The 26,121-nt window shown below is 59.8% G+C and overlaps 8 protein-coding genes across 8 annotated transcripts; 4 read left to right on the top strand and 4 right to left on the bottom strand.

Annotated features, from left to right (window-relative positions):
• The first annotated feature begins 961 nt into the window (after nucleotides 1-961).
• On the top strand, nucleotides 962-4,129 carry CHLNCDRAFT_56353 (hypothetical protein). The gene is made up of 13 exons (XM_005843869.1): nucleotides 962-1,772; nucleotides 1,873-1,965; nucleotides 2,068-2,169; nucleotides 2,253-2,327; nucleotides 2,390-2,432; nucleotides 2,594-2,616; nucleotides 2,703-2,767; nucleotides 2,875-2,991; nucleotides 3,094-3,168; nucleotides 3,299-3,458; nucleotides 3,575-3,674; nucleotides 3,768-3,841; nucleotides 3,919-4,129. The coding sequence occupies exons 1-13, from the start codon at nucleotides 1,490-1,492 to the stop codon at nucleotides 3,969-3,971; spliced, it is 1,263 nt and encodes a 420-aa protein (XP_005843931.1). The 5' UTR covers nucleotides 962-1,489; the 3' UTR covers nucleotides 3,972-4,129.
• Nucleotides 4,130-7,353: 3,224 nt separating this feature from the next.
• Nucleotides 7,354-9,471, bottom strand: CHLNCDRAFT_49159 (hypothetical protein; the record flags this gene model as incomplete). The annotated part of the gene is made up of 8 exons (XM_005843791.1): nucleotides 7,354-7,534; nucleotides 7,637-7,812; nucleotides 7,905-8,050; nucleotides 8,187-8,289; nucleotides 8,382-8,458; nucleotides 8,536-8,687; nucleotides 9,137-9,141; nucleotides 9,187-9,471. 8 exons carry the CDS (start codon nucleotides 9,469-9,471, stop codon nucleotides 7,354-7,356), a joined length of 1,125 nt encoding a protein of 374 aa, XP_005843853.1.
• A 138-nt stretch (nucleotides 9,472-9,609) lies between these two features.
• Nucleotides 9,610-12,987, bottom strand: CHLNCDRAFT_37158 (hypothetical protein; the record flags this gene model as incomplete). The annotated part of the gene is made up of 12 exons (XM_005843790.1): nucleotides 9,610-9,959; nucleotides 10,060-10,132; nucleotides 10,242-10,369; nucleotides 10,478-10,697; nucleotides 10,831-10,994; nucleotides 11,117-11,377; nucleotides 11,457-11,675; nucleotides 11,823-11,972; nucleotides 12,021-12,134; nucleotides 12,282-12,392; nucleotides 12,510-12,643; nucleotides 12,666-12,987. The coding sequence occupies 12 exons, from the start codon at nucleotides 12,985-12,987 to the stop codon at nucleotides 9,735-9,737; spliced, it is 2,121 nt and encodes a 706-aa protein (XP_005843852.1). The 3' UTR covers nucleotides 9,610-9,734.
• A 732-nt stretch (nucleotides 12,988-13,719) lies between these two features.
• On the top strand, nucleotides 13,720-15,570 carry CHLNCDRAFT_7647 (hypothetical protein; the record flags this gene model as incomplete). The annotated part of the gene is made up of 10 exons (XM_005843868.1): nucleotides 13,720-13,796; nucleotides 13,921-14,012; nucleotides 14,053-14,072; nucleotides 14,138-14,209; nucleotides 14,342-14,480; nucleotides 14,574-14,658; nucleotides 14,738-14,781; nucleotides 14,887-15,042; nucleotides 15,132-15,238; nucleotides 15,394-15,570. Coding segments are annotated over 10 exons (969 nt in total), but the record flags the coding sequence as incomplete, so codon positions are not given.
• Nucleotides 15,571-16,017: 447 nt separating this feature from the next.
• CHLNCDRAFT_32827 (hypothetical protein) lies at nucleotides 16,018-17,912 on the bottom strand (the record flags this gene model as incomplete). Its single annotated transcript, XM_005843789.1, has 6 exons — nucleotides 16,018-16,254; nucleotides 16,432-16,518; nucleotides 16,622-16,797; nucleotides 16,940-17,039; nucleotides 17,127-17,268; nucleotides 17,514-17,912. 6 exons carry the CDS (start codon nucleotides 17,909-17,911, stop codon nucleotides 16,138-16,140), a joined length of 1,020 nt encoding a protein of 339 aa, XP_005843851.1. The 3' UTR covers nucleotides 16,018-16,137.
• A 157-nt stretch (nucleotides 17,913-18,069) lies between these two features.
• On the bottom strand, nucleotides 18,070-19,147 carry CHLNCDRAFT_27561 (hypothetical protein; the record flags this gene model as incomplete). Its single annotated transcript, XM_005843788.1, has 4 exons — nucleotides 18,070-18,380; nucleotides 18,532-18,715; nucleotides 18,876-18,993; nucleotides 19,113-19,147. 4 exons carry the CDS (start codon nucleotides 19,145-19,147, stop codon nucleotides 18,070-18,072), a joined length of 648 nt encoding a protein of 215 aa, XP_005843850.1.
• Nucleotides 19,148-19,801: 654 nt separating this feature from the next.
• CHLNCDRAFT_139672 (hypothetical protein) lies at nucleotides 19,802-22,329 on the top strand (the record flags this gene model as incomplete). The annotated part of the gene is made up of 10 exons (XM_005843867.1): nucleotides 19,802-19,852; nucleotides 19,988-20,070; nucleotides 20,240-20,360; nucleotides 20,472-20,564; nucleotides 20,676-20,791; nucleotides 20,974-21,217; nucleotides 21,327-21,427; nucleotides 21,581-21,709; nucleotides 21,864-22,014; nucleotides 22,165-22,329. The coding sequence occupies 10 exons, from the start codon at nucleotides 19,802-19,804 to the stop codon at nucleotides 22,327-22,329; spliced, it is 1,254 nt and encodes a 417-aa protein (XP_005843929.1).
• Nucleotides 22,330-23,323: 994 nt separating this feature from the next.
• CHLNCDRAFT_56352 (hypothetical protein) lies at nucleotides 23,324-25,809 on the top strand. The gene is made up of 8 exons (XM_005843866.1): nucleotides 23,324-23,394; nucleotides 23,757-23,940; nucleotides 24,076-24,231; nucleotides 24,363-24,461; nucleotides 24,591-24,758; nucleotides 24,855-25,022; nucleotides 25,310-25,456; nucleotides 25,608-25,809. The coding sequence occupies exons 2-8, from the start codon at nucleotides 23,791-23,793 to the stop codon at nucleotides 25,617-25,619; spliced, it is 900 nt and encodes a 299-aa protein (XP_005843928.1). The 5' UTR covers nucleotides 23,324-23,394; nucleotides 23,757-23,790; the 3' UTR covers nucleotides 25,620-25,809.
• Nucleotides 25,810-26,121: the final 312 nt, after the last annotated feature.

Genomic DNA, 26,121 nt, shown 5'->3' with positions numbered 1-26,121 from the left:
GCACTGGTCATTGCTTTAGCAGCCTTCTCAAGACGCGTCGTGCATTGGTGGGCAGGACAGATGATCGCGTCGTGCCTGCAATCCAGCCCAAAACAAAATGCATCTCCTGTAGGGCGCAATCTGCTGCAAACCGTGCCGGCAAACAAGCCCACCTTTCGCTCGGGCCTCTTGAAGCTGCCGCCGGTGTGACCGCTCATGTTGGTCAGCGAGATGGATGCGAAGGGACACATAGCCCATCAGGCTTATCACTGAGGCCGCGCCAACAAGAGGGACCCACATATCCTGCAAGGCAACATGGCCCTGTTGGGTTTTCAAACACTCGACGCAAGACCCTGTGCCCCGGGCAACGATGCATGGCTAGCAAGAACAGCGTCTTCCAGGACTCCCTCTAGCCAATCTGTAGAGGTACAGTTAAGGAGTGTTTGGTTCTGTCGTGTGCAGCTTGCTGGAGGTATGCCTCGCTGGCGGCGGTGGCGGCGAGCGGCACTTTTGGCAGGCCCCCACTTAGGTCGCCAGTTGCAGTTAAAAAGTTCTCATTCGTCCACCACGTTTTGATCGCGGCAAAGAGCAGGCGAACGAAGAAACAAACCTGCTGGCACCCCCCGGCTCTACTCTCTCTTAAAATCGATTATATGAGGGTGCCCGGCACCCATTCGCCTGTCACCTGCCGATAGTTGCTGCGGAGCTGGGACCCCCCTGCAAGCGCCACCCGTATGAAGGTCCCGCTACCAGGAGCTGCCCAACTTGGGCCGCAGTTGGGATAAGGCTTGCAGGAGGAGAGAGCAGCGAGGGGAGAAACAAATTTGTCATCATCATGCAAAAGGCAGCCCGCCTGGCGCGGGCGGCGCCATGTGGCTCATCTCTTCTCATCAATGCCAGCCGTAATGTAGACACCGCGCATCTCAGCATCGCAATTATTTAGTTTTAGGGTGCGTTTCAACTAGGGGGTCCAGCTGGGCCTGAAATTAGTTAGTTAGTGCGCCATCTGCCTCGATATATACAGCCTTTCTGGCTTACCGGGAGCTCCTGCGAGCTTCAATAGCGGCTCATCTAGCGCAAAATGCCGCAGAGAGCGCTCCGCTGCTGGCCATCTCCTTCCCTGCTGGCGGTGCCACGCTGCGACGGGCCTAACGGCCCCCAACACAGCTCTAGCTGTGTTGAGAAGCGATAGGTGGACACCAGAGCCCTGCGGGACGCCCACAGGCTGGGACAGCCACAGCCATGGGTGCGCGGGAAGCCCCGGGGGCCACCCCATGGTGGGCTTTAGGAATGCACAGTACCAGCAGTTCAAACGCACTTACGGTTTAACAATTCCAATTTTGAAAAAAAAATGGAAATCTGTCCATTCGTCTCCTGCTTTAACCTACGCGGCTCTAACTTGCGCCACGATTGTTTACGGCGTTCGGCCCGGCTTCTGCTGCGCTGAAAGGCGCGCACTAGCCGTAGGCACTCAAGCGCCCCAAAGCAGCCACCCCTCCTTCTATCAACCATGCTGTGCCATGCCACCGCCGCGCTGGCCACCAACCAGTGCGCCAGGAGCCTGGGGCAGGGCGTCCTTGCGCTGTTGGGCGTTCGGGGGCTGTCCGCGGAGCCAGCGCTGGCGGGCGCGGCGCCCACTACTCCCCCTGCCGACGAGGTGGCAGCATTCAGAGAGGACATGCGCACGTTTGCTCAAGACTTCCTTGCGCCGCATGCAGCAGAAATTGACAGGCTCAATGCCTTCCCCCCTGAGTTTGAGTTTTGGCGCAAGGCGGGCGAGTGGGGCCTGCATGGTGAGCTTGGCTTGCTTGGTATGCGAGTGCTAAAGTTCTGGCAACATGCGTGCCCGCACATCGCTCATGGCCTTCCCGCTCCCTGCCCACGCGCACCCAGGCATCACTGTACCTCAAGAGCAGGGAGGGCTTGGGATGGGCTACCTGCACCACGCCATTGCCATGGAGGAGATCAGCCGCGCCTCTGGGGCACGTGAGGCGCATCCGGGTCCCAAATGAAGGGAGCCCCAGATGCAGGGGCCTCAGCCAAATTAGCGTTTCTCAGCATGGTCCCACGTTCGCCCTGTGAATGCAGTTGGGCTGTCCTATGCCGTCAACAGCAGCGTCGCTATCCATGCCCTGTCTCGCCACGGCAACCAGAGACAGCGGGAAAAGTATCTGCCCATGCTGCTGACAGGTGGTCTACTGCCGTCAGTGCCCGAGCCCGCCTTTTCCTGATACTCTGACGCAACGCCTCGTTGCCCTTCCACCCTGCAACAGGCGAGCATGTGGCCTCTATCGCCATGTCTGAGCCCAACTCTGGCAGTGACGTCGTCAGCATGCGCTGCAAAGCAGGTGCGGTTCATCACGCAGCATGACTCCTGGTCATTTTCCTCACTTGTTTGATTCTGTTGCAGATAAAAAGGGGGACCATTACGTGTTGAATGGCAACAAAATGTGGTGGGCGGGGCGGGGTGGGGTGGGGTGGGGTGGGTGCACGGGTGGGGTGGCTGGCTGGCGGCGCTCCACGCCTCCTGCGCGCCTGGCCGCATGCACCCGCCCTCCTAACCACCCACCCCCGCCCCCGCCCCGCCTCGTATGTTGACAACTGCGCCGCCCAGGATCACGAACGGACCTATTGCAGGTAACGCAGTCAGTTAAACAGCTAGCTGATCCTCACCTTCACCTGACTGATCCTCGCCACCTGCAAGGCTGCCTGCATCGTTGCAGACACCCTTATAGTGTATGCCAAGACGGATCCAAATGCTGGAAAGCATGGGATCACAGGCTTTATTGTGGAAAAGGGAATGAAGGCAAGAGGCCGCGGTGCTGGCGCTTGTTGCGGCTGCATTCTATTGGCTGGGCTGACAACCACTGCTGACTGGCACCGTTATGGATGCAGGGTTTCAGCACTGCACAGAAGTTGGATAAGCTGGGAATGCGGGGCAGCGACACCTGCGAGTTGCTCTTTGAGAACTGCGAAGTACCGGCTGAAAATGTTCTGGGGCAGGAGAATAAGGTGAGGGGCAGCAGTCTTGACAAGTGTATGCCTGAAATCCAAGGGCCGCCGTTACACCTGTCAGTGCCTGCTTAAGTGGCACCACCGGTCTTCCATCTTAAGGGCGTCTACATGATTATGAGCGGGCTGGATGTGGAGCGCCTGGTGTTTGCCGGTGGACCACTGGGCATCTTGCAGGCACGAAGCAGCTGATGGCTCTGCTGGGTGGCAAGACCACAAGCCGCTACTCCAAGCAGCTGGCAGGGCTGTTGCTTATTTGATGCAAGGTTCCGCCTGCCTTCGACGTTCACCCGCTGCTGTTGTACAGGCATGCCTGGATGTCACACTTCCCTACTGCGTTGAGCGCAAGCAGTTTGGGCACAGGCTGGGCGACTTCCAGATGACTCAAGCTAAGCTGGCAGACATGTACACCGCCACCGAAGCCACCCGCAGCTACCTGTACAGCGTGGCCGCCGCCGCAGACGCAGGTGCCGGCGGCGAGCTAGTGGTTGGCCCACCACCTACACACCCGACAGTTACTCCATCCAGCCAGCTGCGTGCCCATTGGAATGCGTCATTCTTGGCCCAAACCTTTTGGCTGCAGGCCGTATTAATCGCAAAGACTGTGCAGCGGTCATCCTGTTTGCCGCGGAGAATGCCACCAGGATGGCGCTGCATGCCATCCAGCTGTATGGCGGCAATGGGTGCGTTTGAGATACCTCAACTTGCTGTTGGAACTTTGACAAGGGGACAGATGCACTACCTGATGGCACAGCGCTGCGCCACACCCTTTGCAGCTACATCAATGAATACCCCACTGGGCGGCTGCTACGAGATGCCAAGCTGTACGAGATTGGGGCGGGCACTTCCGGTGAGGACAGCGCGCTGGCGGGATCCAAATGCAATGCAGCTGTAGGGCCGACCCTGCAATACGGCGTGCTGCTGCAGAGATTCGCCGACTGTTGATCGGAAGGGAGATGATGAAGGAAGCTGCGCCATAGCCACCGATGTGGCCTTGCATGGAAAACGCCGTAATGCGGGCAATGGAACCGCTTCAGTACAACTACCAAATCTGGCCTTATAGATCTGGTACATTGCCTGTTTGTTATCTTGAAGGTTCAGATCAGACTGGGTCTGTAAATAGTTTTAACAAAAAGGGCGCATGCATGGGACACCCAGGGCGCTGGCGCCTTGTGCATGTTTTTAAAGTCATGGACAAATCCGCCATTCAAATAGCTTATTGTGCATGCATCGACGGGCTTATTCAGGCTGTCCCGCGTTCACCTGCTAGTTGTAACCGACTGCCGTGCTTGCACCAGACCGCCTACTGCCCCGCAAGCCTTCGGGCCAGCTGAAGCATGAGCGCGGTCCGGCCGCGCGCGCACGGGTAAACTACAGGGACCCACGGCGATGAACGCACGGTACCATCGGTGATGACTCCGCCCACCATCGCTCCTAACCGGCGGTTTCTGCCACACTGCAGAGCAAACGCTTTACAAAGCGTGTGGAGGCTGGCCCAGCATGCGCTGCGCAGCCAGGAACGCCAGGCGGTGTCCGCCGGCGCCACAGCCGACCGCCTGCTGACGTTGGCAGACCACGAGTGGATGCGGCAGGCCTGCCAGACGGGCACAGAGATGGTCAGGGCGGTGCAGCAGACACCCCTGGAGGCCCGCATCTTCAAGGTGTAGCTGGCTCGGAGGGGGTCGGCCTTTGGATACTCTGCACCGTGGGTGCCTGCCGCCCTTCTGGCTGCTGAGCGTCCATCTGCTGCTGTGCCCTGTTTTGAGTGCAGCCAGGAGTGGTGGACCAGATGTACCAATATGCTGGATTCAACTTCACCTACTTCTTCAAGGGCCACAACTTGCAGTCGAACCTGCTCAAGCACGCCATCCAGGGCGTGCTGAGCGAGGTGCCGCACCTGGCCGGGCGCGGTCGGGTGCTGGGCAGTGGCAGCCGCTTCATCGACTCAGTCATAGACTGCACCAATGAGGGGGTGGAGTTTGCCACCGCCAGAGCGCACAACATCAGGTACAAACCGTAGGGAGATCATCGCCTGCCTGTGCGCCGGCGGGCGCACCACCCCGCCATGGATGCTACAGTGGCACAGCGTCAATTTTGAAATCATAACACCCCGCAGGCTGGAAGATGTGGGGCCTCACACCTGGTCCCAGTTGTCTAATGGCACCACCCTGAGCAATGCCCCAATGGCTTTCTATGACCAGCCCCTGGATCCCGCAGCAGCACGGCGTGGCGACCAGGCCCCGGTCAGGATCAGGTGGGCACGCCCTGCGGCCCACCCATGAGCACCAGTCATAATTGGGCGCGTCGAGAACATGCAGCTTGCAGCCGTCATAGTAAGTGCCCTCTGTCTTGCTTTTGGAGCCTGATGCAGGCTGACCAATCTGGCCGACGGGCAGGTGCTGAGCACAAGCTGTTGGCACACAATTGCGGATGCTGGCCGCGGCATCAAGCTGGCCGCACGCCTATCAGATCACTACAGGTAACGAGGATATCGCCCCTGATTTTGCATCACTACCTGCCCAGGGCATAGAAGAAGCCACGACAGATGCTCAAGTTAATTGCAACGATGCATTGTCAGGGCGCTGGCAACTGGGCAACCTGTGAGTGGCAAACCTCTTCGGGCAGACAGCACGCTGTTCCATTCCCCCGACCATCTGAAGAGGGCGCTGGCAGAAGAGTGAGCCAACTAAATGCATTGCCAGGTCGACCTGTGCAGGCGTGTTGTGCATACCACACTGCCCATGTTGATCGCATGCTCTCTCGTGTGCATGCACCCTCTTGCTGATCTGCAGTGTGGGTCAGGGTTGGGAGCCAAAGCCTGTATCCTGGGAGCCAAACATCCACATGACTTTGAAGCAGCGGCTGTCCACACCTCTGCAAATGCATCGCTCGCTCACCAGCCGCTGGGATGTGCACACCTTGTATCTGCCACAGCAAGTAGTCGCCCGAGTGAAGGCCGCCACAATAGGTTGGGCTTGTGCTGTAATGTTGGGGTGGTTGGATGATGGGAATGGAAGGGTGGTAGCCAACAGCATGGGCCGCAAGCTTTACAACCACTGTTGCAGCCGCCGGCGGCGGCTACCAAGTGAGCACCGCCGATGCTGTCCAAGCCATGCTTTTCACGATGATGAATGACTTACGCGGCCGCCCGCTGGTTCCCACCAAGCCACAGATGTTTACTGTCACCGCAGGTAGGTTGATGGTCAAGGATGGGGAAGCCTGCACTGCACATGCCAGGCTGCCTGATGCTATGCTCTGCAGACATCCTGCATGGGCTGAATCTGAAGGACACCAATCTGGCCAGCCATTTCCTGGGCAACGCGATTGAAATTGTGTTCTTGGAAGGCGGCACCAAGGGTGAGCAGTCTCTGGCCGTTAAGGGACAGGTGCAACTGCTTTGTCCATGCTGTCCATGCATTGTGCTGTGAGCAAAGCAGGGATGGACATGTATTCACTGATACAGGACAGGATTCAGTGCAATACTCCACTAAGGAGGACATGTTCATGGCGGCTCTGGCTTCCAATGCGCGGCTCATCCATGACGGCGTTGCTGCTTACCGAGCAGACTCGGTGAGCAGGACATTGCTGCTTGTGCATCACCATTGTATGGGTGACCCAGCTACAGCAATACAACCTGCCTGCATGTGATGCAGCGGTCTGCGCTAAACAGCATAGCAGGCTTCCACAACATGGTCCACATGAGCAAGCTCAAGATTGCGGCTGACTACACAATGAAGGCAGCCCTTCAGAAGTGTGCCTCGTCCAGCTACATCACCAAGTTCCCGCTGCAGGAGGTGAGCAATGCAGTGCTCCCTCGCCACCCTTCCCAAGCCAATGGGAGAACGGTCCAAATGGCAGGTGATAACTCAATTCAGCGCCTCTGGGACTCTCCTGGCATGTGCACCTCTAGGTAAACTTTGGCACTGGTGGGCCATATCATGTGAAAACCGACATTCTGCCGTGGTCCGATTGGTGGTACTGCGCAACTGCAGGCAAGCGTGGCTTGAAATCACAGTTACCCAACAACAGCCACGAGACATCACTGCAAACAATTTCAAAATGGCTAGGCGTTGCCTGTTCCCTTTGCTTGTAGCTGCCGGAGTTGACGATGGCAAGGGCATCATCTCTCGCATGGTCCTTGAGCATGGCACGGCGCAGCAGGTCAAACAGCACCCGCTGTGGCGAAGCCTGGCAGCGGGGGCACAGCTAGCGATGGCAGGCGAGCGGACCCGGCCATTTGGCCTTCCTGCAACAGCAGCGCCACTTACTTGATGCCGTAACCCAACGCCAAATGGGATCAAGCCCACAAGCATACTTAAAGTACATGGAGATTACAATAAGCTGTGCTAACAAGAAATTACATCACTTGTACCATCCTGCTAGCGCATGCCGCGCTGCAAAAGCGGTCAGGCAGCACGCCATCTGCCAGAGCAATATGCGAATGCATAGCCATAACTCTGTGCAGGGTCCCAGCAGGCGCAACACTAAGTTGACGACATTCATGTTGGGGGTGGCATGAAGAAGCCCCGTCGCAGGATCGAACCTGCAAGCAGCCAGCAAGTGAGGGCCTTTTGCGCCGCGCCAACATGCACCAAGATGCAACCACATGGACCGTATCTAACACATCTATGCCATGAAAGCCCACCTGGGCAGCCTGTGCCGGGGGCAAGGCACAATCTTGAAGAGCTGAGGGAGGCTGTAAACAAAGTTGATGATTTGCGGGATGAAAAACATGAGCAGCGTCTCAGAAAAGTGGCCCAGGATGCCTGCCACGGCGAGTGCCATGCCCGCAAAATAGGTGAATGTATCACCAACAAACACCTGCACTGCGAATGAACGCATTGCCGAGATCTGGAGCAGGGGCAAAAGCCTGACTCTTGTGCTGCCAAACACTTGACCCCGACCATGCGCACCTGAGCGGGATACCAGTTGAATGCCAGCAAGGCCAGAGTGGTGGCAGCCAGCGGCATCATCAAATATGCAGAAAACAGGTGGCCGTCACGTAGCAGAGGCACGGCACCCACAGGGCCGCTCAGGGTCAGCAAGTTGTGGAACAGCACTGCAGCAGCAGCTCTGGAGTTTCAGCTGATATTGAGCGTTCCTACAGCAACATCATTTTTTAGGCACCAACCCATTCTTGGCCTCACACCACCCCTCCAACCACGAGGCGCCTGCCCTACAGTTGCTTCGCGCACCCGCGCAGGCGATGACAAACGTCTGCCCCGCCTCCAACCCATTCACGCCCGCCAGAATGTTAATTGAGTTGGTGCAAAAGATGACCAGCATCACCATGTACGCCTGACAACAGGGGGACCGAGCATTAGCGGCATTGTGACGACCCAAGGAATGGTTGATACGCAACCGCCATGACCAAGGCAGCACCGAGTCACCTTGTACAGCACGCCCAGCTCCAGGTATGCAGGCAGTTCCAGAGGTCCACCACGCATCAGCTTTGGCACCACCACGCCTGCAAGCCAGGCCAGGGACACGTCGGTGGAGATGCATACAACTCATGGCAAGGTGCCAAGTTGTGCCGTGGCTCACCTGTGCCGCCACTGTAAGCGATGAGCAGCGGCAGTGAGGCCAGGCAGGGCAGGATGAGCTTGACCCGCCAGGGTATGTCGAGCACATCATCGGCAAAGCCGAGGAACAGCATGAAGCAGATGGTGGCCAAGGCTGCATTGTAATCAACTAGCCTGCAGAGGGAAGCTCTGGGCAATGTCAGCTCAATTTTTGTGCAGATGCGGAGCCTAGAACCGAAATGGTGGTGAATGACAAAACACCCCCAGGGGGGAATTTGCCACTCTACTGTGTGTATGCGGCCGCCTTGAGTAGGCCAACATCGGCAGCCCCTCGTGAGGGCATGCCCAACAGAGCTGGGCATGTCAGCGCTGAGCGGCGAGGCGCACCATGCGTCGCCGACAGGCTCGATCTTTCTGCTGCCGCTCAACACCTCCTTCCAGTTGCCAGCCCGTAGAGATCGCACCAGAGAAGGTGTGTCGTAGTAATGGAGCTGCTGGAACAGCACTATGCAAACCTGCGCACAGATGGTGGGCAGATGCTCATAATCTGAAACTGGAGGTCATGCGGACAACAGACTGTTCTGTGAAGAATAGCAGGATACAAGGGACGCCAGGTACCCAACCCTTTCTACGGCAGAACATGCAAGGGGCGGGCGGCAGCCAGGCGGCGCACCAGGAAGACGACGCCAGAGGCCAGCCCCAGCGACTCTGGCACCTTCTTCTCGCCCTCCCGACTGCCCTTTTTGTTAATGTCCAGCCCAAAGAGCCCTGCCTTGAGCGTGTATGCCTTGGTCAGCGGAATCAATCGCAGCGTGAGCGCAAACCCCACCACGCTGACGGCGGCAGAGGTGAGAATGCAGTAGCGGGTGCGCTCATCGGCGATGGCCGTGCCCACCACGCAAGCACTGGGCACCAGGCACACTACACCAAGAATGCTCAACCATGCTCGGGGCATCATAATGAGAAGAAAAGAAGAAGAACGACACAGATAGTGGGTTTGAGAGATGCGCCGACAGGCGGCGCCGCAGCACGCAGCGCCGCCTGCTGACTTTCCCCAACATTTAGCCGGAATCCATCTGATACCGGAGTTGTTGTTGGGAGGCGAGTTTCTTTCTTACATTCCTGAATTTGCAGTTGTAGCCAAGCGTGCAGATTTGTCATGAGCTGCTTGATAGCCATACTAGGGGTGCCAGCGCAGCGGGCGGAGCGCTGGTGCTATTATTACAGTGCGGCACATTGCTGCAGGCTGGCGAAGTCGAGCAATTTTCTCTCAGGGACGTCCAGTTGAAGCTCCAGCAGCAGCACCTTGGGCTGTGTGGCCCCATCCGCGCGAAGGGCAGCCGACGCTGGCCGCTTGGGCAGTGCCGCCGATTTTGCCCTTCCGGCGCCCTTGTGGCCCAGGCTCCAGCTGCCCTCGGAGGAGTTGTAAGTGGCACACCGCAGCAGCTGCAGGAAGCAATGAACCCGGCCCCATCAAAGATCAAGTGCCTTGAGCGCAGTTTGTGGCATGCATGCCTCGCGTTCAGGATGGCAGCCCCCTTCACACCTTGGACACCTCCTCTTGAGGTATGAAGGCATCTATCACCAAATTTTTCAGGGCCAGGCTGTAGTGCAAGCTCCTACGCAGCGTGACACTCAGCAATGCTTATAACCAAGTGATAGAATCTTTGCTTGCATCCGTCCAGCCCAATGTGCCCACGAGCCCCCAATTTAGTTATGCTGTCACACCTGATCTCCTCGACTAGGTCCTCCCTGTCCAGCTCCCATTGAGCATACACATCGCCCTGCTCGGCTCTAGCTGCCTCATAATCGCCCGCTGCTGAGTCCAGCTGGGAAGTGAGCGCATTGGCTTCCTCCTGCCCACCCCAGGCACAGCAGCAATAGAGAAAACAATCAGGGATGAAAGGGGCTCAGTCACAGCTGCCGGTGCCATGCCGCTCGCACATGTAAATTTCGCCACCAACCTGCAACGAGCTATATTGCGCCTGCGCTGTGTGGGCGCTCGCCTCAAGCACAGCGATGTGTCGTGATGCCTGAACCGCTGCTGTGCGCTCCTTCTTCAGCTCGTCTTCTTGCTGGTTCAACTGCGCTGCCGTCTGATTTGCCAGGCTATCCAGCCCACCACGCTGCTCGCCATGCAGCAGCTTGCTTTCCAACATGCGCAGCTTGGCGGCCAGCTCGGCACTGCAGAAAGGCAATGAGATCCTGAGGTGGTGTATGTTGGTGGATCAAGTCGTAGATGAAACCCTCTCCCCTCCACAGTGCTGTTGAGCATCAGCAAGCAACGAAATGGCAGCATGGTACAATTACTTCTCACTTGTGCGCATGCTCCTGGTCCATGCGCTCTGCTTCGTGCTGTACCTGGGCTGCCTGCTGCTCCAGCTGCTTCGCCAGGCGCGCGGCCTCAGTGTCCGCTCGTTGTTGCTCTGCTTGCGCCTGCTTCACCTGCTCAACAAGCTGCATTTCCACCTCCTGCTTCATCTGCGTTGGCATGGAGCAGAAGATGTTTGGGGAACCAAATTTGCTAGAGGGGCTGCCCAGCCGATCGCTGTGCGCTGGCTTCCTGTATCTGGGCCGGCATCAGATACAGATGCATGGCTCACCTGCGCCAGAGCTTCATCATCCAATTCCATGCCGCTGTTGCTGTATTCAGTGCGCAGCTCAGTTTCCAGGTGCTGCCGCATGCGCTCCAGCTCTTCAGGATCTATCCACGTGTCTGCTATGGCAGATTGCAAGCGGGTGTGCGCATCAGCAGAGGGGATGGCAGCATCCGCGCTGCCATCAGAGCTGCTGCCTGTTGCAGCTGATGCCAGCTGTTCTTTCAGCTTTGCTATCTCTTCCTGGAACTCGCGTAGCATGGCATCCTGCATGCCATGGGTGCGATGAGTCGGCAAATGAATTCACAATGCACAAGAAAGCTTGGGCAAGCTGCACAATGTCTACAGCGCAACGAGCCTTGGGGTCCTCGTTGATCCTTGGCTTGTTCTGGATGTTCTTGGCACGATTGGCATATCGCAGCGTGCTCAGCGTCTCCTCATGGTTACAGGCGGCAGGTCCCACGCTGGCAATCATGACGGTGCGGGTGTTGCCTCCTAGCGAGTCTTGCAGCAGGCGCGTTAGTTTGGAGTCGCGGTACGGAATGTGTCCGCTCTTGCCGTCCACCTGCGCGGCGGTGACTGGCAAGTGCACAGGCTTGCGGCTGACAACATTCGTCAGCAACTTCGTGCAGCCTCGGTGGGATGCATGTGGCAGCGACTGCAATCATCGGCCCTTTGCGCAAGCCACATCTTGATCCAGTGCACCACCCACCAGGGCAGAGATGACGTTGCCCAGCGCCGACAGGCTGAGGTTGATCTTGGTAGCCTCCTTCAGGCGCTCCCCCACTGCTGCCGTCTTGGACTGCCGCTCGCTGCCCGCCAGATCTACCAGGTTCAGCTTACCTACCCGGAAGCTGCCAGCCTTGCCACCGGCCACACGCGGCTCCTTCTGCTGAGCGTCCCCGCCTACTGCCTCCCCTACTGCAGCGTCTGCTGCCTCCACGGTGATTGTGAACACAGAGTGGGAGCGTGAGGAGTCTTGATTCATGAGTGTGGCACCCACCGTGCGATTGCGCGTGCCCACCTGCACAGGAGAGCAGCAAGGCTGGTAGGCACATGCACACTGGAAGCACATGCACACTGCAAAAGGGGGAAGGTGCTGGCAACTTGTTTTGATCGCGCTACAAGATGCCGCAAGATCGCCCACACAGCCACAGCCCCGTCCACCCACCTCCAGCACTGCTCCAATCTCCGCCTGGCTCTGCACTACAAAGGTGCTGAGCCCCCTGACGTACACCCCGCCATCTCGCGCCTCGTGCACCTCCAGCCGGTTTTTGGGATTCTGAGTGCACCAGCACGGGTGGTGACAGACAAAGACGCATGGATGGGGATGGGAAGCGTCGATGGTGGCAAATCATGCGGCAAACAACTATAACCATTGATCCCCACACCCACTAACCTTCGACAGCAGGTCCCTGACCTCCTCGTTGTAAATCTCATACATGCTGGCTCGCACCAAAAAGGTGGTCTGCGCCTGGCTGGCGCCGATGGTGTTGAAAATCTGCTGAAAGGTGCGCGGGATGATGCCCGCCTCTGCAGGGAGCGCGGCCGGCACCGGAGGTCTTGCGGCCCTCCATGGTGTGCGTCTTGCCGGTGCCGGTCTGGCCATAGGCAAACACGGTGGCATTAAAGCCGGCTAGCACGCTGTTCACCAGGTCGCGGGCGGTGGCATTATACACATCTTGTTGGCTAGCCTCCGGTCCAAACACGGCGTCAAATGTGAAGGCGCGGGGTGGCTCGGTGCTGCGGACACAAGCCAGCGCCACCTGGCCGGCGCTCTCGTCCACCGCCACCGCCACACCTTGGCCCGTCTCGCGCGAATTCTGGGGCCGGCACCGGACGCAGACCCGCACGCACTCGGAGCCCGGCCTGGCCATGCCTCCTTTCGGGGCGGCAGACGGTGGGCGGGCGACGGCGGCGACGGCAATTGTCGTTGCCGCACGGCGCTGCTGATGCCAGCGGTCCTCGAATCCTGCAAGCTTCGTGCTGCTGGTTAGAGTGCTGGTCAACGGTTTCGGCGTAGTGCCAGCTCGGCCTTGAGCCTTTTCACCACCAGACATCTAGGTTGGCCTTGCCTGTTACGACTGCCTGATCCGTCACGGTCTCGGCCTTGCTGACCGATCTGACCGATCACGATGACTCTTGCCGCTGCCGCCCGCTCGCCTTGGGTTCTCCTAGCCCGCCCCAACTGCCACCGCGTGAAGCGGCAGCGCAGCGCAGTCGCCTTGCACGCGACATCAAATGATCTCGACGCGCCAACGTTGGCCCCAACGTTGGCCTCAACGGCGGCCGGCAGGCGCGCGGCCGCCGCCACTGCCTGCCCAGCAGCCGCCCTCCCCAAGGCGCCCTCCCTGACAGCCAGCCCTGAAGACTACCAGTTGCGGCCCGGGGAGCTTGGCTACGTGAACCGCACCAGGGCGCTGGCCCCCGCAGACGTGTTCTGCTGCTCCAGCTGCACCATGCGCCAGTGTTCGGTGGGTCAGGCACGGCACATTAAGTTCTGTCCAATGTGCAACCGTGTGAATGAGTGAGATGCCTGCCCCTTTCCTCGCAAGCAGGTGTGCGATGACAGCTGCTCCACCGCACAGTGGCGCCGCCACCCCGACAACTACCTGCGCGAGGTCCTGACTGCCAAGGTTTATGATGTGGCGGTGACCACGCCACTGACCAAGGCGGTTAGGCTGAGGTGGGGGGCGGCCTTTCTGCCCCGCCACAACATTGTGTGTTGTAGTGGCCTGCTGTTGGTGGGCACAATGCACTTGCCTGTAAATCAATTGCATGCCGCTCTCTGTGGGCCTGGGGGGGTGCAGTGAGAAGCTGGGCAGCACCATCCTGCTAAAGAGAGAAGACTTGCAGCCCATCAAGTCCTTCCAGCTGCGCGGCGCCTATAACAGGATGGCACGTCTGACGCCGGAGCAGGCGCGCCAGGCACAGCTGCTGAGGCTGGCCACTACAGCTGCTGGTTGAGCTGGCCAACCACGGCCGGCACCTTGGCGTTCAATTTGCCTCTTGCCCTATCGCTCGCAGCTGGAGCATGGTGTTGTCACCGCGTCTGCCGGCAACCACGCCCAAGGTATCGCCTTGGCAGCAAGGCATCTGGTGGGTCATGATGGAGAGATGAATGGATGAAGAGCAGGACGATGCAGTGACGAACAAGGGAAAGAGACGTTGACAAACAAGGGAAAGAGACGATGACTGCCAGCATCTGCTTCCCTTCCCGATGTGCTGCAGGGCTGCCAAGCTCTTGTGTGCATGCCAGAGATGGCTCCCTATGTCAAGGTGCGGGCAGTGCAGGCCCTGGGCGGCATGGTGGAGCTGGTGGGGGAGAGCTTTCAGGAGGCACAGGAGCACGCACAGGTGCGCGAGCTGAGTTGGCCCGCATGCCCTCGACCCGTTGCCCAAACTCTAGCATGTCAGTAGGATGTTCACCACAATCCTGGCGGGTTGGTGCAGGCTCTTGCAGCAACAACAGGGCAAACACTGATTGCCCCGTATGAAGATCCGGCCACGATCGCCGGCCACGGCACAATAGGCTATGAAATACTGCGGTGAGACGCTGACATCATGCCTTGACCTGAAAACACAAACTGTCTCACATGTTCACGGGCTGCACCTGTTGTCCCGCAGGCAGACCAACATGGACAAACTAGATGCCATCTTTGTGGCTGTGGGTGAGGTGGCCATTTGAATTGCAGAGTACATCATTATTGCAGTTGGTGGGTGGGCTGACAAGGCTCTGCCATTGCACATCCTCTGGACACCTCAACTCGCCGCAGGTGGTGGCGGCTTGGCGGCAGGTATTGCAGCTTACGTCAAGGCTCTCAGGCCGCACATTGCAGTCATCGGTGTGGAGCCCACTGGCTCAAATGCCATGGCGCAATCACTGGCCCGGGGAGAGCGTGTGGCACTGACCCACGTCGACGCTTTTGCAGGTGAGCCTGCCCTGACTGCATGTGAACAGGGGCACTGCCTCCCCTGGGACCACTGACAGGCGCTGTTCCCTCGCCCCATGCGACCACAGATGGTGTGGCGCTCAAGCATGTGGGTGCAGAGACCTTTCGGCTATGTCTCGAGCTGTTAGACGGCGTCGTGCTGGTCGACAACGCCGCCACATCAGCCGCCATCAGGGTATGTGGGCTGGCGCGGCAAGGGAGGCGGTGCAGCCAGGCTGGGCGGGATATGACGTCGGTTGGGGGAATGAGGCATTCACCTCTGCGTTGCCTGCCTCCTGCAATTGAGGTGCCTTCTGCCCCTGGCCTCCTCCCTCGCCCTCTTGCCTGCAGGACGTGTTCGACGAGACTCGATCCATCCTGGAGCCTGCAGGCGCTGTGGCAGTGGCGGGCGCCAAGGCCTTTTTGCGGCACTATGGCCTTTGCCACCAGACGGTGGTGGCGGTGACCAGCGGCGGCAACATGAACTTCGACGATATAAGTTTGGTGGCAGAGCTGGCTGGCACGGGCCCAGGACCAGGCGTACGAGAGAGGATGCAGCGCCTGGCAGTGCCTATTGGGGGGATTTCTGGGGCGGGGGGGGGACCTGGGCAGGCCGCCCCGCTGTTGGATGCTGTGCAGCTACCTTCCCACTGGCCCGCACTAGGACGCATAACGGGCGGCAAATCAACTCAGGTGGGCTGCTGCAGTGCTTTGGCCATCTACTCGGCCATTCCATGGCACTTCCACTTTCAGCAGACCTGCCAAGGGAGTAGTTGTGCACCAAAAAGGGAGCATTCTGTGCCTTCCTGGGACTCATTCAGGTTGCCAAAAGCCTCAAGCTGTGATACACAAGGAGCAGCCAACAAAGTGGAAGCACAACCGAGGCATGCCAGGTGCACCTGGACCGGCAAAACAAAACAAGCACCAGGGGAGACCCGCAGCACTGAAATGGGGGCTGTGCACTCGGCCCAATTAGAATTCTTTGCTTGTTTTAGCCAGACAAGGTGTTGGGTGTACAATAGTGCTTGCCGAATTAAGCATCAGCCACCCACTCATGTTTGCATTTCAAAAGCAGTACCGGTCAAGCTTGCTCTTTCACTCCTCGTACAGCGGTGCTACAAGCTCTGGCGGCAGCGAGCTGGCAATGGCTGCATACGACTCAGCGGCCATGCTGTCAGCATCCTTGGGCGCCACGGCTGGGTGGATCACCACCTGCATGAGCAATGAAGGAGGGCCAATGCACGCTGGGGTTTGCATGTCCAGGCGGGAGGGAAGGTGTGGGAGCGCGGGAGGAGGCGGCTTGTCGGCTGGCAAAACGAGTGGTCCATCACAGCCAGGCTTGATGCCCCCACGATGCTGCGCAAGCTCCTGCCCCAGCTGCATTCACACCCTGACTTTGCCCGGGAACAGCAGGTACTCGCGCGCATTGGGCATCAAGTCTCCAGTGCCGATCAGCGTGATGGGCACCACGGGCACCTGTGCACAAGGAAGCGGGCACCCAAGCAGTGTTGCACCACACTAGGGCCAGGCCGAATGGGGCTGCTGCCTGCGACACAGCTGGCTTGGCACACGCTCACACCTTGGCCTTGGCAGCCACAGAGAAGGCCCCCTTCTTGAAGGCATGCAATCGGCCGTCCTTGCTGCGTGTGCCTTCGGGGAAGAACAGCACCGAGGCGCCCTGCTTCAGCAGCTCGCCGCACTGCTTCAGGCACTCCAACTGGCTGCGGCGGTCCACGCGGTTGATCATCACATGCCCTACAGCATAGCAGGCAGCGAGGTTGAATCATGGAGGCATAGGCCAGCTCTGGGTGCTTGAGGGAGGCAGACAGCAGCCGCGCCATCAACTTGAGTGATGCCAGCCCAGTGGGCGTCTGTCTGGCACCAGCTATGTGCTCACCCGTAAGGAACATGCTCCATCCGATGATGGGGATGAGGAAGTTGGAGGTTTTGGAGATAAATTTGAAGTCGCGGTGCAGGTGGAAGAGCGTGTAAATGTCCTGCAGGCAGACACGGGTGGTGCTACCTGGGAACCCCAGTGATTGTCGAGTCATGGTACCGCCCCGCGAGATCATGAAGCAACGCACCAGGAAGCTCTGATGGTTGGAAACGTACACCGCGGGCTGATTGATGGGTGGCAGGTTCTCTAGCCCCTCGATTTGCACCGGGTAGTACAGCATGGTCGTAAGCTTAGCCCACACCGTATTGATGGCATGCTCCGCCCGCCGCCTGCAAGGAAGCAGAGGGCGGAGGCTGTGCAGCACTGGGGCAAGCAGCTGCGCCCTGCAACCGGATTGACGCCTGGAATGCGGGGGCTGGGTGGAGTGGGGTGGGGGTGGAGCAGGCAGCATCCATGCTTGCGCAAGCTGCGACGCATGGCTGCGACGCTGCTGCTCCAGGAACATCAACAGCGCCTCAACGGCCCCTTTTGGCGACGCATGACCCTCCCCCGGGACAACACAGGGGCTTCGCACCTGTACTTGTCAAATTGGAGCACAAACGGGTACACCGCCAGCATGACACAAAACAGGGGAGCGGCGAAGATCAAGGTCGTGGAGTAGAACAAGACCGCCCGGATGCCCGCCAAAAAGGCGGCGAAGCCATGCTGTTGTGACCGCGGCGGCGGTGCCGCCTCGACGCCAACGCTAACGCCGCTGCTGCCCGCGCCGTCAAAGGAGGCGGCTGCTAGCGCCGCCCAGGCGGTGCACTGCAGGCTGCTTCTCCGACTGACCGGACGCTGCGAAACACGGTGCTGCTGTCGTAAGGGCAGGCTGCTGCCAAGCGCGGCATGCCTGCCCAGCGCGGTGAAATTGAGAGGTGGACGGCCAAGCTGCCGAGCAGCTATCGCACCTGTTGCGGCGCCTGCGCGCATTTCAAGTTTCCAATGGCAGAGTAGAACACATGAACGAAACGCTGGGCTGAGTTGCGGTTGGACATGTGGCAGAATCTGTAAATCTGTACAGCCGGCTTGCATGGGCTCGTATCAACGCATGCAGAAAGAGCAGAAGGTCGAGTGTCAGATCCAAACAATCATGCAACCCCCATGATGGATGCACCGGCAAAGACGAGGAACAGCACCCCCGACAGGAAGGCCACTGTCCTCTCGCTGATGTGCTTGCTCAGCACAGCACCGCCGATCACAGCGATGAGAGTGGCCACCGCGTGCCCAACAATTGCACCGCCTGCGACGCCCAGGGGGCTCTGCACCGCGCCCAGCGCAATGGTGGCCAGCATGGAGCGGTCTCCCCACTCTGCAACAAATATCAGCGAGGCCACCTCCAGCAGCGCCTTCATGGGTGCCTGCCGTCCGTGAATCTTGCCACCCTTCTCCGCAGACTTGACTGCGGGGGCGGGGCCAGGGACAGGCGAGTTCGCAATCATAAGGCAACGCCCAGCAGGGCAGGAGTGGCTCACAACCCCACAAATACAGCCCCAGCCGCATTCGCTGCAGCAGAGCCAGTCACCACTGGGCACTTGCACTGGCAGGTGCACCTTCCTCCTCGGCATCTGCCAGCTCATCATCTGCCGCCTCCTCGGTCTTCTCCCAAGCGTCCTTCAGCGTGCGCAGCCCAAAGTAGACCAGCAGCGCAGCGCCCACCCACTGTCCCAGCACCTCGCTGCTCTCCAAAACCGTGGGCACGCGCTTGACGGCAAACCCGATACCCACGGAAATCACCTGCAGCAGGTCAGGCAACGTTCAGGGCAAGCAGGTGATGCACTGCCGCAAGCGACAGGAGAGTGGCATGAGCTGAATGCCCCAACAGGGGTTGTGCCGCTGCAGATCAAACAACTGGCCCGATCTGAGGCAGGCACCTCTGCCTGGCAACCCCACTCACTGTCATGGCCGCCAGCGCCCCTGTGGAGCCGACAAAGCTGACCCACTTGCCGCACCGCATCGCCAGCAGCGCGGCAATGAAGAATGTCTTGTCCCCAAGCTCACTAAAAAAAATGAGGCTGCAGGCGCCAGATGGGGGACGGAGGCAGGTGCACATGCAGGCAGGAGCACTCAATCAACCTTTCCCTCGGGTTCCAGCGGCTGGCAACACCGCAACAAAGTGGCCCCGAGTCCCCACCTGAATGCTGCAAAGAAACCTGACTTGGCCAGCATGCTGCTTGCCAGGTAGTGCTTCAATGCTGCCAGCAGAGAGGCAGCCGTGCCGCTGATGATTGCCCATCCACCTGCCGCCGCTACTGCCGCCAGGCCCCCAGCCACCCACATCAGACTGACAGGTCTACATGGACAGATTGAAAGAGACAGGCGGCACAAAGATGCTGGCCAATATCGCCGGCCAACAATCCTGCTGACCTGTTGGCATGATCCCCACACTTGAGCCGCACCTGCTATCCTTGCGTTGTGTTGAAGAGAAGTCCGTGGTGGCTGCTGGTGTTGCCGCCGCATCCGCGCAGACGCACAGGAGGCTGTGGCGCCGCCGTGGTGGCCCAGCTGCCGCTGCAGCAAAGAGCGGAGGACGCGCGTCACCGCTTTGTGCAAGCGGTCCGCCATTCTTCCAGCGACGCACCTCACCTGGCAGGGCCGCTGGCACACGCCGCAGCAGGAGCACGGGCCTGGCTTGCCCGAAACGGGGACTGCTGGCTCGGGCCACACCAGCGGCGCTGAGCGTGGCACACGATGCCATGGTGATTCCACGGAGAATGTGGTTGCGAGAGGGCTGGGGAGCAATGAGCATGGGAAGATGGGCATGGGAGGCCAGCTCAGCTGAAATCTCTTTTAGCTGCTTGCAGAAGAGAACACGCTGTAGCTATGCAGGCCGGCAGGCTCGGTGCACTGCGTGCGGGCGTCAGGGCCCAGCTGGTCAGCCTGAGGGCCTTCCAACCGTCCTTTGCGCCGTGGGGCCGTCCCAGCAGCACCTGGCAACGACCGAATGCAGCGCCACGCGCCAGCGGAACCGGTTTCGGGGTGCTGCATGCCGCTCAGCTTCTGCCGCAGCTGGTTGTTTCTCCGGCGACGATCGACGTCCAGCAGCTGCCGGCCTTTGAGGAGTGGCACCGTCACCCGGAGCTGCTGCTGGGGTGCGCGCCGCCAAGCGCCGGCGTGGTCGCTGCCGCCACGTCGCTGCCGTCGTCGCCGCGTCAGAGCGTTGTAGCATCGAGACAACACGTTGTAGCATCGAGACAACACGCTGTCAAGTGGCCTGGCGAAAAGCGCTGTGGCCTCAATAAATTGCCCTTGACACTGCAGGTGTGAGCCGGGCGCGGCCCCTCTGACGGTGGCCTTGCTACTCAGTGGCGGCGTCGATAGCAGCTTGGCGCTACACTTGCTGGTGGCGGCGGGCCACCGCGTTACTGCCTTCTACCTGCAGGTCTGGCGACGCTAGCAGGGGAGAAGGTGCAGCGCTTGCTTGCTCTCCACTGCTGCCGGGGCAGCACGTGCGCCCATCCCATCCCACGTCCATTCATCTTCACTGCTGCAGATCTGGTTTCAGGAGGACTTTCGCAACTTCTGGGGCGCCTGCCCATGGGAGGAGGACTTGGAGTACTGCAGGGCGGTCTGCGAGCGGCTGGGGGTGAGGGCGCCGCCGCCTGCACTGGACAAGCCAGCTCCAGCATGTCACTCAAGCACCCAAGCATTGAACTCGTGGGCCCCTCGCCTGGCCTTCCATTGCCCTGGCCTGCAGGTGGAGCTGCAGGTCGTGCCGCTCACAGAGCAGTATTGGGACCGTGTGGTGGCACACTGTATAACCGAGATTCGGCATGGCCGCACCCCCAACCCAGACGTGCTGTGCAACTCCAGGTGCCGCTCTGCTGCAGGGGCGCTGCACTGAGGCTGATGCGACTGCTGCCGCCTGTGCCCCCTTGCCGGTGTTCGTGGCTGATAGGCAGTTGGTTGATTCAGATGCACGATGGCACTGTACATTTGCCCACACGGCGGCCAATTCACAGGAACTGATCAGCAACGTCCCCGCGGTTACACAGGGTCAAGTTTGGTGCATTTTACGAGCATTTAAGTGCGCAGGCCATTGGCACCTTCGACCGCATCGCCTCCGGGCACTATGCCCGGCTGGAGCGACCTGGAACGGCTGCAGCGGCACGGCTGGCACTGACACCTGATGCCATCAAGGATCAGACTTATTTCTTGGCACACCTGAGCCAGCACCAACTAGCTCGCGCGCTGTTCCCCCTCGGCCACCTCACCAAGCCACAGGCAAGAGGGAGCAGCGTTGGAAGCAGTCTGCTTCTGCAGGCTTGGAGAGCTGCACAACATGGCCTGCACGCTTGCTGCTCGGCGCGGCCTGCAGCAATGAATACGGATTTCTTTGCTCCTGCAGGTCCGTGCCTTGGCAGCAGCGGCAGACTTGCCCAATAAGGCGCGCAAGGACAGCCAGGGCATCTGCTTCCTGGGCAAAGTCAAGTTCAACGAGTTCATTAGGTGACCCTTACAGAGAGAGTTGCAACTATGTTTCCGTCGATGTTCACCGTTGCCTCCACCCAGACAAGGCCTCAGAGTGTTAGCGTTTGTTGGTACGACAGGACCCCTGGTACCAACTGTATTTGTGCACCATCACCGGACGCTGCTCCGCAGGAAGCACCTTGGGGAGTGGCCGGGGCCGATTGTGGAGGAGGAGAGCAACGAGGTGGTGGGCTTCCACCACGGCTTCTGGTTCCACACCGTGGGCCAGCGCAAGGGTATTGCACTGTCGGGGGGGCCCTGGTGAGTACACAAAAATCGCCCTGGCATGTTGCTTGCAGCCATCGAGCACCTCCTGCATTTAGCGCTGGGCTGGCCGCCTGCTCCCCGCGATGCTTTCCTGCTGCTTCTGGACCTAGACCGGCGACTGCCGTGCTCCTTCCCCAATGCGAGGCAGGTATGTGACGCGCAAACACCCTGACACAAACGTGGTCTACGTCTCCCGCCAGTACCATGAGAGTGACAAGCTGCGCAACAGCTTCTCCTGCCACTCCTTCAGCTGGTGCGGTGTGGCACGGCCGGACCCTTCCCGCCTGCTGTATTGCAAGGTGCGTCAACCCACCCTTGTGGACTACAGTGCATTCGGCCTATAGACGATGCGGCTTCAAGGTGCACTGCTCAAGCTGTCCTGCATTTTGTTCGCCACTCAATCGTGCTGCCGTCTTTCTTTCTCTCCTCGCTTCCTTCCATCGATGCAGGTGCGGCACGGCCCGCACATGTATGCCTGCCAGCTGTCCCTCGAGCCCGGCGGCGGCGCAGGGCATGTGGTGCTGGGTGGGAACGACCAGGGGCTGGCGGCGGGGCAGTATGCCGTGTTCTACCAAGATGGCGCTTGCCTTGGCTCGGCCGTCATTGCTGGTTGAGCTCTTGTTGTTGGAGCAGCAGTTCACTTGGGGGCTGTGTACACCCGAGCGGAATGGGGGGCTCAAATTTGCATGTCAGGAACCGTCTTCGCCGTGGTGCGGGATTGCTTGTATGCACTGAAAGAAGCTCCGTTCCAGCGAAGTTAGCCGCGAAGGAGCCAGCCGAAAATGGGTGGTTGGGGGTTGGCAGTCGCTGCCCACAGCGTCCCTTTGGCCTGTTTATCGCCGGAACGGAGCTTCTGATAGTGATCAGGGCCCAAAACAATCGGCGAAAGCGCCTGAAGCCGGAACGTGAAATCGGAATGGAGGCCCACCGGCCGATTCCTGGGGGTGGGCAGGAATGGCGAAATGGAATGGAATGGGATTTTTCAGAGGCGCCCGTTCCCGCTGGAATGGTGTTCCTTAAGGTCTTTAGATCAAGGAAACAGCGGCAGAGACGGGTGCTAGGAAATCGGAATGGGCTCCGGGTGTTCACAGCCCCTTGTGCAATTCATCACTCAGCCGCACAATTCTCTGGCAGCCGGTGGGCGGCACCTGGCACCTGGCGGCTGCTGCAGTTGGGTTTGCTGCCCTCCTGGGTTAGAAATGACCTGGTAACTCCCCATCCACAACTCCATCTCGATATCCAGGCTGGCCATTGCCCGCCGGCGCAGAGAATAAAACGACGGCGAGCGCCTGGTGCGGCAAGGCGCCCGGCAGTGGCGGCGGCTGCAAAAGTTGCCCACCCCTGTTGGAGTACACTTACTTTCACTCCTGCGAGAATCAGACTCCTGCATGCCGCGCAGACGCCGAGCAGCCCAGGCACACGGCATTGTGCATTGCGCAACTCGCATGAACGGCGGGGACTAAGACCCCACACTGCACACCTCGACTGTAGAGGAGAGGAGGAGGAGGAAATTGGGTGTACAAGCTGGCAGGTTTCTTCGCGCTCATGCGGCCTCAGCTGGGCACAGAAGCTGGGCAACGAATGCATCTTTGCCTTGTTGCTGTGCGACTTGGGTCTCTGCTCCTCCCACATCCGCCTCGCACCCGAACAAGAAAAGGTTCAGTGCGTGTGTAGTAAAGGTGCGTCCGGGCGTCGAAACACGCTTCCAGGCTTGCCCAGGGCTTTGCCATCGCAACAATACAATCAATGAGGACGCGATGGCACAGCCGCCTGGGTGCTTGCGCCAGCAGCCTCTGGCATCGAGTCCACCAACGGGCCTGTGGGCGCCTACCAGCTGGCATGAGCGAGTCTCATGAGCTACTGCCAGCCCATCAGCGCGCATTGCTCGGCATGCGGCCTGCTTGACGAGGCTGCTGGCCCGGCCCGCCGCTGCCGGCGCTGCACCAAGGCGTCACAAACCGATGCGGCCCACGGCAGAGCACAAAGCCAGGGAGGCACGATGTTCCAGTTATTGATCCGCCCCTTTCAGGCTGCGCTGCAGTTGCACGAGGAGCAGCCCAACCCAGCACAGCGGCATGGCGACCGAGAACAAGGCGCTCAACCCCGTGTGGGCGGCAGCCAGGCCCTTTGTCAATGGCGGCCTGTCAGGCATGATGTCAACGGTCATCATCCAGCCCATTGATATGGTGAAAGTCCGCATTCAACTGGGCGAGAAGGGCAGCCCGGTGAGTGCCTGGCATTCCCATGCATTTGCATTCCCCTAACGCATGAGCATGCAGCTTGGAATGCCTCCCACATTCATGTGCCTTCTCATTGTTCAGCATATGCCGTTGACCCTGCCTGCTGTCTGCACTTTGCAGTTCTCCATTGCTGCCAACATGATTCGGAACCAGGGCGTGGGCTCTCTGTACAAGGGCCTGTCTGCCGGCCTGCTGCGCCAGGCCACATACACCACCGCCCGCCTGGGCATCTACAACAACATCTTCGAGGCAGCCAAGAAGATGAACGACAACAAGGTGGGTTGCATGGCATCAATGTGTGCTTTGACATACTTCCACCTGCATGCAACGTTTCTGCTGTGCCTGACGTTCTCATCAGGAAAGGGCAAGCAAGGTACAACCATTTCTGGCGCCTCCCTGGCCTGCAGCCCCTGCCGCTGTGGCAGAAGGCGGTGTGCGGCCTGACAGCCGGCGGGCTGGGCGCGCTGGTCGGCTCGCCAGCAGATCTGTCGCTGATCCGCATGCAGGCAAGCTAGGATTGACCGTCGCACATTTGTCCAGCACCATTGTATCAGACAAATGCGATGTCTTGATGCGAGCATCGAGCACAGCGCCCTGCCTTGCCCTGCCTGGATGGTCCATCTTGCCCCTCGCAGGCAGACACTACGCTGCCAGCTGAGCAGCGCCGCAACTACAAGGGTGTCTTTGATGCCCTGACCCGCATCGTCAAGGATGAGGGCATGGGTGGCCTGTTCACCGGCGCCGGCCCCACCGTTGTGCGCGCATGCGCCCTCAACATGGGCATGCTTGCCTCCAATGACCAGGTGGGGTCACTGGGTGGGTGGGCGAATGCCATGTTGGTGCGCCGGCCAACCTCATGGGCCAACCCACCACATGCAATGTCACCTGCCCTAATATAGGCCAAGGAGATTCTGGAGGATATGGGCTTCGGCGGCACCCCCGTGGTGGTGGGCGGCGCCACCATTGCTGGCTTCTTCGCGGCAGCGTGCTCGCTGCCGTTTGACTATGTGAAGACCCAGATGCAGAAGATGAAGCCCGACCCCATCACAGGGGAGGTTCCCTACAAGGTGCGTGGCAGCGGGGAGGAGGAGAGGAGGTGGGATATCAATGCCAGCAGCCCATGCATGCTTCGCTGGCCTGCTCTGCGCACACCTGGGCACCCCCTCTCTCCTCTCCTTCCTCCCTTGCACCTCTGTCACTGTCACAACTCTGCACGTCTCTACCCGCTGCGGGGCTCCCCTGGCAGCACGCGGGTTATGCATGCTTCGCCGCCAATGTGCCAGCATGGACCACCCAAGGCCAGGCTCCATGGACCGTACGTCAACTGCCACAAATTTTGCGCCTGCCTCTTCAGAGCTCCATGGACTGCGCCTTGAAGACGCTACGCAACAAGGGGCCCCTGGAGTTCTACACCGGCTTCCCCACGTACTGCGTGCGCATCGCGCCCCATGCCGCCCTCACGCTCGTCTTCGTGGCGTGGCTGCCCAAGCTGCAGGCCAAGGTGGGGCCGTAGGCTTCGACCCCTGCAGTCGTGTGGCTGTTCGCAGCGTGCCGCCGGCGCCTTGAGGCTGCTGTTCGCCTCAAGTTCACTCTGTGGTGTCATGCGATCACCCTTTGACCACGGTGTGCGTTCCACCCGTTCGGCTGCACAGATTGGCATCTAATGTCCATCGCGGCACCCGCAGCTTAAATGGTGGCGGCAGGCCTTCCTGGAGAGGCAGTTTGTGGCATGCATCCTGACGCTGGCCAGCCATCAACGACCTTACTTGAGCCCCCTGGCTCATTTCATGTTGTCGCATGCATCGGCTAGACAATACCAATGCTCTGTGGCCAGTAAACAGATTCGAGAGGGAGACTCGTACGGCAATCAGGAATGGGCAAGAGGCGGTCGGATTTCCTACCTTCCTAGCTAGGACACGGTTTTTGTGCTGTGAAATCCGAGCTGGGAAAGCTGGGACAGTCCTAGCCAGACTTGAAATTTGGTTCCCAGCTGCCTAGCTTGGATGCTGGCCGCCCTCCTCCATGTCCGGCCTCATCCTAGCTGAGCCTTCCCACCGCAACCTCCCAGGCTTCCTAGCTGTCCCAGCTCAGGGAACGGCGCTCCGCAGGGAGCCCTGTCCTATCTTTCCCATCCTGCCTACCTTTCCTACCCGCCGCCGGGGTCGT

This window comes from Chlorella variabilis (genome assembly GCF_000147415.1).
Source record: "Chlorella variabilis unplaced genomic scaffold CHLNCscaffold_26, whole genome shotgun sequence".
Lineage (NCBI taxonomy): Eukaryota > Viridiplantae > Chlorophyta > Trebouxiophyceae > Chlorellales > Chlorellaceae > Chlorella > Chlorella variabilis.
The sequence above is the reverse complement of the archived record's forward strand: the minus strand, read 5'-3'. Positions and strand labels throughout refer to the sequence as shown.